The 14,756-nt window shown below is 34.9% G+C and overlaps 2 protein-coding genes across 4 annotated transcripts; one reads left to right on the top strand and one right to left on the bottom strand.

Annotated features, from left to right (window-relative positions):
• Positions 1-153: 153 nt before the first annotated feature.
• On the bottom strand, positions 154-1,325 carry LOC128864182 (uncharacterized). Its single transcript, XM_054103716.1, has 2 exons — positions 1,215-1,325; positions 154-959 (listed from the first exon to the last, which is right to left on the bottom strand). The coding sequence occupies exons 1-2, from the start codon at positions 1,230-1,232 to the stop codon at positions 252-254; spliced, it is 726 nt and encodes a 241-aa protein (XP_053959691.1). The 5' UTR covers positions 1,233-1,325; the 3' UTR covers positions 154-251.
• Positions 1,326-3,405: 2,080 nt separating this feature from the next.
• LOC128864180 (uncharacterized) lies at positions 3,406-14,649 on the top strand. Of its 3 annotated transcripts, none has more exons than XM_054103712.1 (6): positions 3,406-3,640; positions 3,711-4,021; positions 10,213-10,391; positions 10,474-10,600; positions 10,673-10,964; positions 12,453-14,649. In XM_054103712.1, the coding sequence occupies exons 2-6, from the start codon at positions 3,945-3,947 to the stop codon at positions 12,732-12,734; spliced, it is 957 nt and encodes a 318-aa protein (XP_053959687.1). In that variant the 5' UTR covers positions 3,406-3,640; positions 3,711-3,944; the 3' UTR covers positions 12,735-14,649. The 3 variants fall into 3 exon arrangements, with proteins under 3 accessions (XP_053959687.1, XP_053959689.1, XP_053959686.1); XM_054103714.1 differs by lacking the exon at positions 3,406-3,640 and having other exon boundaries at positions 3,650-3,787; positions 3,915-4,021; XM_054103711.1 differs by lacking the exon at positions 3,406-3,640 and having other exon boundaries at positions 3,650-4,021.
• Positions 14,650-14,756: the final 107 nt, after the last annotated feature.

The raw sequence follows: 14,756 nt of genomic DNA, 5'->3' as shown, positions 1-14,756 counted from the left end.
TCGGTAGACGTGGTGGCCCTTCCAATTTCTTATGGCCCATATTCAACCATATGGACCTAGAGGACATGTGGTTCCAGCAGGACGGCGCTACGTGCCACACAGCAAACGCCATTTTATTCCATTTCAACATCTACCCGCCCTTATTGAAAAACCTTTTACTTTAATTGCAGTTACTTGTATAATATTTTAAAATATATAATTTTAACTTTTGGTAGTTTTTTTTTCGTTTTTGGTACCTATTTCACTATCTTCTAGTCCATATTTCCCTTATTTTCTTCTTCCCACAATTTTCTCTGTTCGGCGCAAACTGCGGCGATAGTATTACGAACTTCCTCTTCAGACACTCCACTCCTGGTTGTGACCGCAAATATAATATCGTTTATAATATCTTCATCCAGCACTTTCTCATGTGGTTCTTCTTCAAAAGCTGCCGATTCCTCTTCAGTTGTTGCGTGTGGAGCTGATGGTTGATTGTTCATGGTTGTTGTACAATTTGCATTGCGCGGTTTTTTCGCTCCTGCGGCATTTACGGCCAGTTGCAGCTGGGAATGACGATGCTGGAAACGACGTTGCTGGAACCGGCGTTGCTGTTTCCTACGCCTATCCTTATTCTCCAATTTCAATAGCATTTTTGATAGGCCGTTCAGTTGTTTTTCAAGCGCAGCATTATTTTGCTTACATTCTTTGTTGATAATACTCATTTCACTCAGTTTTTTATTAAGGTCTATTATATTTTGCTTAAGCTCAGCAGTTTTTTGCTGATATTCTTCCCATTCTTTGATGATAATACTAATTTCACTCACTTTTTTATCAAGCTCAGTATTTCCTTGCTTAGATTCTTCCCTTTGTCTCTTCATCCATGCCATAAACATCGCTTTGTTCTGCTCATGTAAACATGAGCAACTTTCAAACAAAAAACAATTGGCACATAGAGTCTGTCCATTGCCTGAAGAAGTGGGCTAAAATAGGAAATAGAAGAGATAAGTTAATATTGATACAAACTGAATGTCGCATTCAAATTTTTATAATATATAATTGTGTAATTCTTTAAAACTCACTTGGTCATCTATGGCCATACCCTTTACAAATAGCTTTACCCCTTATTAATCACGCTCTTCTTAATTTTGATCACAAGTAAGGCACATTCAAAAGCATTGCCTTTTTAAAGCGAACCCATTTACAATATAAAAGCACAATTTCTTCTCTTAACTTACCAATTGTTTATTATCCATGATTTGAGATAAAATAATTTGATCAAATTTTTTAAAAAGTATTGCGAGCTCTTTGACAGTAAAACCATCAACCGTTCGTCCTGATGAACTGTTTGTTAATATTTGTAAGAATATTTCAGTAGCTAAAAATTAATTCTAATACAGTTCGGCCTACTAGTTTTGTGACCTCATATATGTACATATATATAAATATACATAAATTTACATAAATTTACAGTAAAACCATCAACCGTTACAACAAATACAATGCTAGAAAGGCATAGGGTATTCAGTCGTAAGTTAAACGCGTAAGCGAGTAAACAAAGTTTGTGATTCTGGTTTAGTAATCCCGTCGTCAAACTCAGAGCAATTATTGTGAGAGATTTTATTTGAATAAAAACGCATCAAATTCTTCTTCTTCTGCTTAATCGGGAAACATCATTCTGATCTTAGTCGTACGGTTGTCAGGTCATATTATTAATGATGTCATTATATTTGTGTCTGTTTCTCGCTGCCACTGTTAGTTCGTCGATTGTTTTGAGACCTGTCCACTCCTTGATGTAGACTAGCCACGTAGTTTTCTTCCTACCAAATCCTTTTTGTCCTTCAATTTGTCCTTGTATCAGCAGTTTTAAAAGATCGTATTTGTCACCTCTTGTTATGTTTCCGAAATAGGAGACTTTTCTTCTTTTCATATCCGTTAGCATAGGAACATGAGGTTTGCATTCTATTTGGCACTTTGTAGTTTGATATTTTGTCATTCCAGCATATTCTCATCATTTTTGTATAGCACCACATTTCGAAAGATTCTAGCCGGTGTATGCTTATGGTTTGCAATGTCTAGGCTGCGCATCCATATAAGAGTGTTGACCATACATAAGATTTTAAAAATCTTGTCTTCAACACAATTGGTATGTCCCGGCGTGTCAGAATATTTTTAGTATTCATAAATGCCGCTCTAGCCATTTCTATTCTGCCTCTTATTTCATGATTATGGCCCTATTGGTCATTCAGCCATACTCCCAGATACCTGAAATTCTTTACTCTCTCTATTGTTTTGCGCCCTATGGTTAGTCTTGCATAGGAATAGTCTCTGCTGTTTTTATTTACAATAATAAATTTAGTTTTATCAATATTTATATTTAGCCCGAAGTCTTTGCTGTGGTTTTCTACTTTGTTTATAATAGTTTGGAGATCTTGGAAATTGTTTTTTACTAACGTTATATCGTCTTCCTAGTGAATATTATTTATATATATCCCATTAACTCTAATATTCAGATATTTTGTTTTTTATTAGGAACTTTGTCATGGCAGAAATATACTCGGAGGTTTGACATTGCCTGAAGAGGGGCGACAGCTATTAGAAAAAACTTTTTCTTCATGTTGGTGTTTCACGGGGATTCGAACCTACGTACTCCGAACTCCGAATGGTAGTCAATTACCAACTCATTCGGATACGACGGGTACATATAATTTTCTTTCAACGTCATGGTTGAAACACGATTACGGCAGCTATCAGCCATGTTTGTAAATTTGGTTTGTAGCAACGTTCCTCGTGTATGGTCTGTAAACGGTATAGATGGTACCTTTTTTATGTCATCCTTGACATTTTTCAAGTAAACAGATATATATGTTTACACGATAGAACAATGCGTTAAAATGATTGAAACTTATTATGAAAATGGTCGATCTTTAAGAAATAATCATCCGAATGAGTCGACAATTCAGAGATTTGTGCAAAAATTTCAAGAAACTCATTCTGTCAAGGATAGAAAAAGGACTGGCAGGCAAGAACAGGACGTTCTATTGAGAATATTGCTGCTGTAGCGCAAAATGTTCCTCAACATTCTAAAACATCGACATCTCGACTTTCTCAATAATTAGTCATTCATGAGTCGACTGTTTATTTGTAGACGTGCTCATAGTGGACATTTAAATAATATAATTTTTCACATATAATTTTAAGGTGACGTATTTTGAATAAAAATAGTGAAAACTGAAAGAATATAAATTTTTACAAATTTTATTTTGAAACAACATCTAGGCGCGTCACTTGAAAGTCCCTTTAGTTTCTCTTCAAGGGGCCTGACAAAACGAGATAAGTGTATGTTTTTTTTTTAATTTTCAAACTTGGAAAAACAATTTTTTATATATTCAAAATTCACCGTTTGTGCAGAAAAGGTTTGAGACCTTCAAATACTCAGAGCTTGTTCTTAATTTTGCACCCTCTCTTGGCAATAGCGCTTTGGGAAATCGCGTAGTAATTTCCCAAAATAAAAACTATCAGCTGGATTATTTCCCAAAACATTACCGCCACTTACACAATCAATAGTGCACAAGCGCACAATGACAAGAAAGAGCTGTCATGCAACACTCAGCAATACTAACAGGCGAATATAACAGCAAAGGGTAAACTAGAGAATAGAACGGTAGGTAGAAGTTGGAAAGATAAAGAGTGTCAGCGTAGAGAAAATTTTGAGCAAATTCTTTTTCTTACAGTGAAATCGAAAATTAGAAAAATATTTCAAATCAACGCATAAAAAAAAATAGTAAATAATTATTTTGCAGCGGAGCAGGTGTGTGGACGCAATTGTGGGTGGCGAAATAGTGCAACTCGAGGCTTAATAGCAATCGTAGCAAATTGGGCTTGAATTCTAATTGTGTGGTTATTCTTATTTGATTCCCTTGTGTTGTGCGTTGCAGCGGTGCTTGAAAACTGCGAAAAAGCGAAAAATGGATATATTGCGTAAAATGTTCAAAATGAACGAGAAGGACTCTGCAAAGCCTGATGAAGCTGAGCGCAAGGACGAGTAAGTAAAGCTGCAATAAGTACATATGCATATGTACTTCAAATATTATGAAGGAGTACGATAGATAATAAGTTTATGTGCTTGGACAAACTATTTCTACATGTGAAAAAGGAAAAACATAAAAACGGTCGATAATTTGCAATGTATGTATTTGTGCAGATACTTTGGCCAGGACAATAATCGGAGGCTGCGCATAATGTATCCTTCGAGTGTTACCAGCTTGTTTTGTTTATTTATTTAACATCAACCCTACATAGGGAGCGATCTACTTGATCCCATGTTCCCATGTTTACGCCACTGGAACAGTCCGGTCAACTATAGTTGCCCCCTGGAAAAAATATGAAAAGGTGTGGTAGAGAAGTGTATCAAAAAATACCCTTATAAATGAAAAAAACGTCATATGTATGTGAGTAATATGGAGACATGATAAAACCCCATCCCCATCATTAATACTGAGCTGGAATACTTAATCTTTTTTCGTATTTTATTCCTTCTTTTTATGTTCATTTGCAGGCGTTTTAAATTGAAAAGTGATGATATTGATAAACGTTTTTGCATTTAATTTTCATACTAGGTGGTATAAATGCAGACTTATAGTTTTTAAATAATTTGTTAAAGTTGTTTATTTAGCGAAAAGCTAGAGCTGCCAGTAATCTGAAAAGAAGGAAATTCGCATGTTGGTTTCTTTGAATTTTGTAGTTAGTGAATTTTACGTTGACTAGAAGATTGCTGGCGGCCGCCGTAGCCGAATGGGTTGGTGCGTGACTACCATTCGGAATTCGCAGAGAGAACGTTGCTTCGAATCTCGGTGAAAACACCAAAATTAGGAAAAACATTTTTCTAATAGCGGTCGCCCCTCGGCAGGCAATGGCAATCCTCTGAGTGTATTTCTGCCATGAAAAAGCTCCTCATAAAAATATCTGCCGTTCGGAGTCGCACACCACAAATAGGAGGAGGAGCTCGGTCCAAACACCCAAAAAGGGTGTACGCGCCAATTATATTGTATATATAGAAGAGTGCTTGCAAATCCGCACAATTTTTGCCGAGTATGTGCAATCGGCCGCGAAGAAATAACGCTCATAAATTAAGGTCAATTGTGCAATGTGTCAGAATTAGGAATTAAAAGCTAAATTAAAAATAATAACGAATGTTAAAAGTTTATTTAAATAACACAAAGAATTTTCAAAGAATTTTGCTTATTTACACTTCCATTTAAATGAAATTGAGCTTCATCATTTCAAAAGATAGTGTTTACCGTCCGAAATCGCTCCAACTTTATCTCGTAAAAATTTTTACTCAAATTGTAATCGTTAGGCTTAGGACCTTGCACGATTTAAATTTTGAAGGGGAGAAGTCAATGATCTTCCCTATATACATATTTCATTCACAATAGTTTTCGTAAGTCCAAGGCATCGGAGCAGCCGCTCTCTTGCGCACGGACTGAAACGGATTATCGTGCAATAATAACTTGTGGCGTTGTGTTCTATATTTTCATTTGCCCCAGCCGTGGGATTTTTGCCATCGAACTGGTTGAACAGAACCTTCATTTTGAAATTACACGGAGATGCGTACTTATTGGAGATATCAGGGAATCGTTTCTGAACAACCTTCGTACCTCCCAACTGTCTGGGAATAATAGTTTTGCAATTATTTTTCTTTAATGTGCCTTGAGTAGCATAAGTATAATTTGGCACTATGCGCTACATTTATTTCTAAACCTCACTTCAATTCATTAAATATACAGCAACACGTGTTCTCACTCGTTTTTCATTTGTGTATAAAAAATATTTCAATGAATATTAAATGCAAATGCATTTATCAATGGGTATGTTCAACAATGCATTATAATGCGCAACATACCATTTCAGAGTGAGCAGTGCGTTCAAAAATGCAAATATGGCAGTACTACAAATGCAACGCGTTCTTAAACGTCATTTTTGTATCAAAAGTCGTGCATTATTTGCAGCAAACATTTTCACACTGCCAATAAATACGCTAGTACAATGTCTGATGAAAAGTGGGTACTTAATTATTTATTTTAGCTTTTAATACAAAAATTGATGAAAAATACGATATTTTAACTTTATTTTATTATACTTTTCTTGGTTTTAGTGATTACTTTAGTACATCGGAGATAAAATTACAGAGTCCGACTGAGCATGGAGAACGAGTTCACATCGGGAAGGAGGAAAAAGAGCGTGCTCTGGGCTAAGGTCGTAGATGAAGTAAAAAAAGTGAATAAAGATTTAAAAAAACATAGCAACATCGCCCAGCGAAAATTTTCTAATTTACTCATCGCATATAAACAAATAAAAAAAAGAGATTAAACTTTTGACAAGATATGTCCTTCTTTTAAGCTTTACACGGTTTTTTTTTCTTAAATTTAATAAAAGACTATCGGTTTTTTCTTCACATACATCGTCCATGACCAAACTTAGTAACAATTCCATTTTACTGCACAGCGCGTTCATAAATGCAACAAATCTATTTGCAATTTTTCAACAAATCTATCAGTTGCATGAATTGTCACATTGACAGTGCTGCCAGCGCTGCAAGTACTGCGCATTATAATGCGTTTCTGAACATAGCCAATATCAACACTTTCCAATTTTAAACAAGAATAACAATTCATTAGAGCTAACAACAATATTGTGTTGCCGGACGCCGGCGAATGAAAAAAAAAATACGACCAAAAATAAAGTATTTTAGTTCAGTGTTGATAATGGTGATGGGGGTTATCGTGTCTCAATACTACACACGTTTTAATTATTGAGGGCTATTTTTTTTTTAAGTGCGGCCGAAGGCTTCCTACGCGGGAAAAACGCCCTTGTAGTCTCTGTTAAATCCTACCTGCATACGCAATCCTTTTTGTGAATCTGGCAACACTAAATTTTCGCTAAATTACACAATGTTAACGATAAATTACTAAAAACGATTAGGTCTCCAGAGGGTACGGTATTCAGTTTTAGAATGGGGATACACCCCTTTATGCCGCCTTTACAATATTTTTTTAAAGCATTGCGGCATTATACTGAATATTCCCAATTTAAGTTATTGCCAATATGCACAGAGTTTTTGTACAAAATATAGTTAAAAAAATAAAATAAAATTTACCATGTGCAAAGAAAAATGTAAATTTGGCCCTAGGTATTTAAACTAACATTATAAAAGTATTTATTTTTTTAATAACTTTTGAACAATGAAAATTTTAATTTCACTTCACATGAATTGGTAGCTCAACTGACTTTTTACGATTATATTCCAGTTAAAATTTCTTCCGTGAATGACGAACGTAGTTAAAGTTTTAATATCGGTGGTCGTATTATATTGCAGCTTAAAAACTGTGTTAGACGAGTCTTATAAAACGTTGACGTATGCATTAATCACCTATAAATCCACCAAATTAATCTACCCGTTCACATATGCCAGATTACCTGCAAAATTGACAATCAGCTGTCAATACTGCTTTGAGAAGTTTTTCTTCATAGAAATTATTTTGGTGGAATATTCCGGTGTTTTTGGTTTCTTTAATTATTACTTACGATATGAAGAAAATACAAGGAGAAGGAATAGCTAATTTAATTGCGCAATTGGCTGCTAACAATAAACAGTTGGAGAAAATCTGTATGCGACGTTTACTGAGGATGCAAAAAAATTATGGCAGCAATACGGAAATGGGGAAATTCTATATTACATTTTATAATAAGTAATAAGAGGACAATACGTTTATGGACACACGCTTTAACAAAAATTTTATTAGATTTATGTTTACAGACCTGTTTTCTTTGCCGGCATCCATTTCATTTAGTTTTTATTTTGATGTTTCTCCTTACATTCGTAATAGTAATTATCGATAACGCAGAAAACACAGGGTTATATGTCAAAAAGTATCGTTATTATCTAGGATTATTTTATAATCTTAGATTTTGGGAGAGAAATTTTGTATGGGAAATCGCGTTTTTTAATTACGAATTTTTAGTTAAGCGCGAAAAAGTAAATCATCTACTTATATGTGAACGTATTATTAGACATAATTTTACAAAACTTAAATCAACAATTAATAGCATCAGTGGCGTAGATAGCTTTTTGTGATGGGGGGGATATAATTTGACAATATCTTTTTTTTACATTCAATATATTTTTATCGGTTTTCTTTTTCCATAATCATGGGAATCACTTACCATACTCTATATAAACAAACAAAAAATTACGGATAAATTTTTTTACTTGGATGCCCTCAATATGCATCAATTAAAGAAGAAAATCAAGTTTTCGGGATTTCTTCGATAACTCATCTATGACTTCATCAGCTGTGATTGGAATATCATGATGAATAGCTAGAGCAGTCAATCCTTTCAAGCGATCCTACAATAAAAAAAAGAGACAAAAATAAATGTCTAATTTTGTAATAAAATTTATAGATCTTAGAGAAAAGATTCAGATCTTAAAGAAACTTACTTCTTTTGTCGTGTTTCTCAAAATCGCCTTTATCCATTTCAAACTAGAGAAAGTGCGTTCCGCAGTAGATATTGATACTGGTATAGTAGCTAATATCCTTAGCAACACATTGATATTCGGAAAATTTTCTTCTGGACAATGATCAAGTGCATCCAATGAGTTTCCAGGTTTGATATCGCCTTTACGAATTAAATATCTCTTCCACACTTTTAATTCGACAAGAACAGCATGTGGCCCCGCAGTGAGAAATTCCTGGTAAAACTCGACTGTTTTGAAGAATTTATCAGCTGCTTTGTCGATTTCGTTCAAATAATGCTTGAATAGGGCCGAAAATCCTTCGAATATATTTCCATGTTTGGTAAATCTTTCTCCAAGATACACGATATAAAAATCTAGAAAAGGATTGAACGCTGTCACACGAAAATAATCTTCCCTGCTTTGAACTTTAGGATTTTCTCAATTTTTTTTGTCTGCGCGCTATTCTTTTGTGTTTGATCTCAATGTCAAGATTTTCAGCAATTTTTTTCGAAGTTTCGTAAATTGCAGAAAAAGCGTCTTCTTTTGCGCGAATCTTTTTTACTTCCTCGCGCAAATCTTTGGCGAGATCCATGGCAAATCTAAATTAACCTTTTGCAATTCACGACTCAAAGGCAACGAAAGTTGAAAAATTACATTGATAATATGCAAACATATTAAAAATTCGAAATCTCATTTTAAAGTGATGTAAATGATGTCATACTGCAAAAAGGTTGAAGGCATTTCGAGAAATGAACGCATATACATGTATAAGTACAATTTTTCAAAAATTTTAGTTTCAATTTCTCATGGGGGGGGGATTGATCCCCTTGATCCCTTGTGACGTAAAAGGAGAGCCGTAAAATAATTATGCTGCCATCTATTTATTTTGAATAATATTCTTCCAAATATAACATACAAATGAAAAGCATATAGAATCGCAAAAAATAAGCAAAACAAAACATTGTAAACATGGACGATGGAAAATGTCGCTGACGCAATCGAGATGACATGCTGAGTAACAACCTCTAAGTTTCTATGAAGACTAAGTGAAACATAAGTCTTCGCTAACAGAGCTATAAGTCCAAGGCAAATCTATTAAAGGTGGTGTTGGTAAATCAGCTGAGTTGTTTTTTTTTCTTTCGACGTGTCCATGTGGCTGTCAGCTCAGAACGAAACAAGTCGAATTCATTATTTGTTTTTTAGTTTCTCAATACTTTGCTTTGAAAATCAAACGTACAGAATATTGTTGTTGGTCTAGTCTCATGAGCTTCAATGAATGCGCTCAATAAGTCGTAACGAAAGTTCGAAAATGTAGATCGCTTTGTTTAATTTTTATGCTAGTTTGTTCCAGTAGACAATTTTAACATTAATTTTTTCTATAAATTGAAATAAGGAATAACGATAAAAAATAAAAAATTAGAAAATTATGCTTCCAATTTAGTATTTATTTTTAATTGTTTTGTCTGTTGGTTCGTGTTAATTAGCGAGTATAGACCCGTTTGTGCTGCATTCTAGAATACGTAATAAATTGCTCGAAAAAACAAGCCTTTATTTAATATATCCCCGGTAGAAATCCTGCACATCTAATCTGTATCAGCAGGACCCTTCGGTATATTTTTTGAGATAAAAAGGAGAATAAAACGGGCAACGTTTATTTTTATATTCGGTTTTTACATTTCGTATTTGCTTATATTTTTTAATCTCTAATTTGGTAGGGTAACAGCAAAGGACGAATTTCGTAAGCCGCAGTGGTTCGAAGAAGCTGAAACGGATGACGAACTCTTCGATGATAATCGCAAATTTGCTTTCCAAATCTTTACGAATCCTTTAGAATTGCAGAAACACTTTGAGCGTCAAATGCAGCAAATCCTGGAGGCAGTGAGTGAATTTGAAGGTATTTGAAGGCTGCATAAGTTTGACAGAACTAAATCATATACATTTTTAATTTTCAATGAATTTCTGTAAAATTGAAATAGGTGATGATGTTAAGATTGACAAAGATTTGAAGGAGGACTTTTTGAAGCCTGGCTTTGAAAACATTGACATATTGAAGGAGTTTGAAAAGAAGAAAGGTGAAATCATGGATACTGACTTGGATGGAGAGTACGTAAATTTCTGATCTTTAATTGTAATAAGATGTAAAACTTCAATGTTCACCGCAATTTATATTCTCAGAATTTACGCTGATCAATTGCATTCGTTAATGCAACGCTTATCGCAGAATGAAGAATTGCCGAATATTTTGCCCCGCAACGACAACAAAGCTTTTCGTACTGCTATAACTAAGCGGAAACTGACCGACGAGGAAAAAATTTTGGGTAGAATACATGGTACTCTTGATAATGACGATGTTCCGAAGCAACCACGAATGCCTGGTCCACGTCCGGAAATGATGACACCAATGACACCCATGATTCCACGTGGGCCGACACCATTTGGCGGAGGAGTTTTCGAGGGAACTTATCAGGTATATTTTGAAAGAGCTAAATTGATAAAGTTTTGAGTGATTAGATTACACCATAGTTGAATCAGTTGAACATAACGTCCTTTACATTGTTTGCCAGTCATCACAACCTTCAACGGTAAATACATTTTTTTTTTTAGAAATAATATCCACGCCGAACTTATGTTGATTAAGGCAGTGCCTATTCTGGGTAGATAGGGGTTTAACCTGCTACAGTACCCATAACAAAATTACGCGAAAGCAGCGCGGGCTCTCTTCGTCTGCAATGAGTGGAGGTTGGGCTCGGATAACGACATTCGGAAGCCGTTTATATAGTTTGGGGATAAAGAAATCCATTATTTTTGCGTACAATTTTTGCGCAAATCTGTGTTATGGTCGATCTTTAGCTCATGGACGATGCTACTACTACAAACTTCAATTATTTCTGTGATTTTCTTTAACATCAAAAATGCCTGAACGGAATCGGCACGTAATTAGCTGTTGCAGTATCGGCACCATAAATTGTTTTTCCTTGTTCCTCTCGGGAGCGTAGCGCCTCGACAAGACTCTTCCATCGTACACGGTTCTATGCTGTTGTCGCTTCCGTACAACAATGGACTTCACGCATGAGCCAAATATTCGTGGGATACGGTACACTAGACAGGGCTAGTTTACTGGGACGGCAGCCCTTGGTCGGGAAAACCCCGAGTCATTCCGGTAACGTAGAACCGGCTGCCATGGGAATAGGGGGTTGGATACGGTACACTAACCAAATATTCGTAGTTTAGTGCGCTTGAAGATTTGCGGACTCTCCTTACTGTGTGCATTCGCCCGAATGCCGCCCTTGATTTGTTTAACAAAAAAAGGACCATAAACACCATTCACAATTTCAGCGGCCCGGCTGCACATTCGCCTTTATCAAAGGAAAACTTTAAAATGCAATATACCGAATTTTGTCTTTGTTGACTTCCATTGTTAAAACCCTGTAACCAACTGAATGAAACAAATAAAAACAGCAAACTAATCTTTTTAGTGTGAAATGTGACCTTGACAACGAGCATAAACTTAAAGGCGTTTGATCGATGCGTTACGAGATGTCGATCACTACAGCCATCTACCGAGAAAATAATGGATTTCTTTTTACCCAAACTGATAAATATATAATTGGCGCTTACACCAATCCTTTTTACCTACAGTTTTAAGCCTTCGGAGTTGGCAGATATTTTTTATGAGGAGTTTTTTATGGCAGAAATACGTTCGACCGCTATTAGAAAAAACTTTTTCTATAATTTTGGTGTTTCATGCACGGAGACTCAAATTTACGCACTTCCGAATGGGAGTCATGCACCAAAAGTCTTATGGTCTTATGTTTTATACCATCTCCGAACGGCAAATTATTTTTAAGAGAAGCTTTTTCAAGATAAAATCGTTGGGTGAGGGTACTCGTCCCTTGTGTGTTCATAGATATTTTATATATTATAGTGTAAACAAGTTGTCTTTATCTTTCTCTAGGGGCCGAAAATGTTCAGCCAAAGCGTCATGTCGAATACCATACGAAAACCGGATGGTAGTTATGAGACTACCAAAATCACCAAGGACTCTCAAGGCAATACAACAACAACTATAACACGCACCATTGAAGGAAAATCTGAAACGGTTACCGCTTACAACAACGCGGCTGGATCCGGGACGATTAAGCAAAAGGAGGGCAGCAGTACCAAAATGGAAGAATATTCAGATCGCAATATTTCTGTAACAAAAGAAGGTTACGCCGTACCACGGAACCTCTGGTGACCAGTGGTGCTTATTGGCCGAAACCTTGCTGGCAACTTATTACACGTCTATATTCAAATTCAGATATACTATGTACTAGTAACTAGATCGTTAAGTGTTTGGTGTTTTAGATGAAATTCATTTGAGGCTACAGATAGCAGATAGCATTGCAAGAGCAGCAGCGGCAACAAAAGTGATAGCAACAACACAGATGACCGCAGCATCCAAAACCACAACCGAAATACATACAGGAGCAGTATGGTAACCGTATACAGATGAATTTGGCATTAAAATTAGCCCATAAATTGATGCAAATTCGATTTGCGAGCGATTTGCAAATCATGTGCACATTTGAATGCTAATCATACTCATCTACTATCTCTGGTGTACAATTCTATACTGGTTCTGTACTGTTTTCATGAAATTTATTTCGTATATCTTAATGTTTTAATTTGATTACGAGCATCTTCATGGAGTGCAAGCAGAACTGTGTGATTTATTTCGGAACCCGCCTCTCCGCGTCAATCAAATAAACCTACATATATATGTGAGGACACTAGGATTATAGTGTGAACGCTGGTGTCAGGGAGAGGGCAAGAAATGGAGAATTGTTTATTTGTTAAAACGTTGTACGTTTAACATATATAGGCACACATATGATGGCTTCAGGCCGATGCACCTTCATGTCGCGACAGACTAAGAAATTTATGTGGAATTTCGAGTGTTGCATTAAAACTGAAATAAGGAAGGAACCAAAGTGACACTATATATGTTTAATGACGGCGGGTGAAAAGGGGGCCCTTGAGAGCGATGAATTTTACGCAAAAGTATTTTTTTCTTTGATTCTTTAGTTAGCACGAATGAATTCGTGATATGGATTTTCCTATGTGTGGCTGCTTTCTAGTAAAGATTTTATCCAAATGATTGTTTTTCAAATGCGTCCAGTATTTGTGATACAACTAATATTGGGATACTGCAGTACTGAGTTTCAATGAAATCCATCTAAAGTGCAAGAACAAAGAAAATTTTTGAAAAATACATACATAAATAAATACACTTATACGCTATGTATATTATATCCTAAATATAAGTAAATACATGTTCATTTTCATTGGCGCAACGACGCATGTTATTTTTAGTTATAAATAATAATAATTACCATTTTTGTTACATACCTATAATCATGAGAATTGGCAACCATAAAGACTTGATTATTATTTTATAACGTTATTATATTATTGTGTTCGATAACCAAATTGGCCATCAATCCAAATGAGGAGTGTAAGCGAAAATTCTCTCCCAAAGAGAAAGCAACAAAAAGTTAATGAATGGAAAATTTGCCATCACTTGCGAAAACCGGTAGAAGAAGACATATCAGCTGAGTTTGTATACAAACTACCATAAATATACTTTACGTACTTATGTTTTTTCTTGATAAATTTTGCATTTTATCGTTTCTACCTATAAACAGCAACCTTTAAAGCGGCGCAAGAGCGAAAGTGCACAAAATACCAGATTCATCAAAAAATTAATTTGTTTGCTTACAAAAAGTTCAATAATTTCTTTAAGATCATATACATATTTTTGTGATGGATAATTTTTGCTGTTTTAAATTTCGTAAGCAAAAAATTAACGTCTCTCAAACTGTCACTTTACTCTCTCAATTTTTGAGTGATGAATGATTTTTTGGCCTACTTGAAAAATTGTGTTGTCGAACACGATTATTTTTAATATTAGTTTAATATAATTTGGAAGTTATTGACAAAATTCTATATTTTTGCAAATCTAATGCATGCTTCTAGAGTTGTATGTGTGCTCAAATTTAAATGATTGGCATTTCATTTGTGCTGGAAGCTCTTAAATTTTTATACAATATATCTAAATTTATTGTACCGATTAAATTAATTAAGGTAAGAATGACTTCTTAAAAATTAAATATCTTATTTAATTTGAACTATTCAGCAAAATTTTCATTGGTCTATATATTTAGATACTCAAATATAATTTAATATATAATATTATAAAAATGTATGTATTTGCTTA

Source organism: Anastrepha ludens, chromosome 5, assembly GCF_028408465.1.
Source record: "Anastrepha ludens isolate Willacy chromosome 5, idAnaLude1.1, whole genome shotgun sequence".
In the NCBI taxonomy this organism is placed as follows: Eukaryota; Metazoa; Arthropoda; class Insecta; order Diptera; family Tephritidae; genus Anastrepha; species Anastrepha ludens.
Note: the sequence above shows the minus strand (reverse complement) of the source record. Positions and strands in the feature narration are given on the sequence as shown.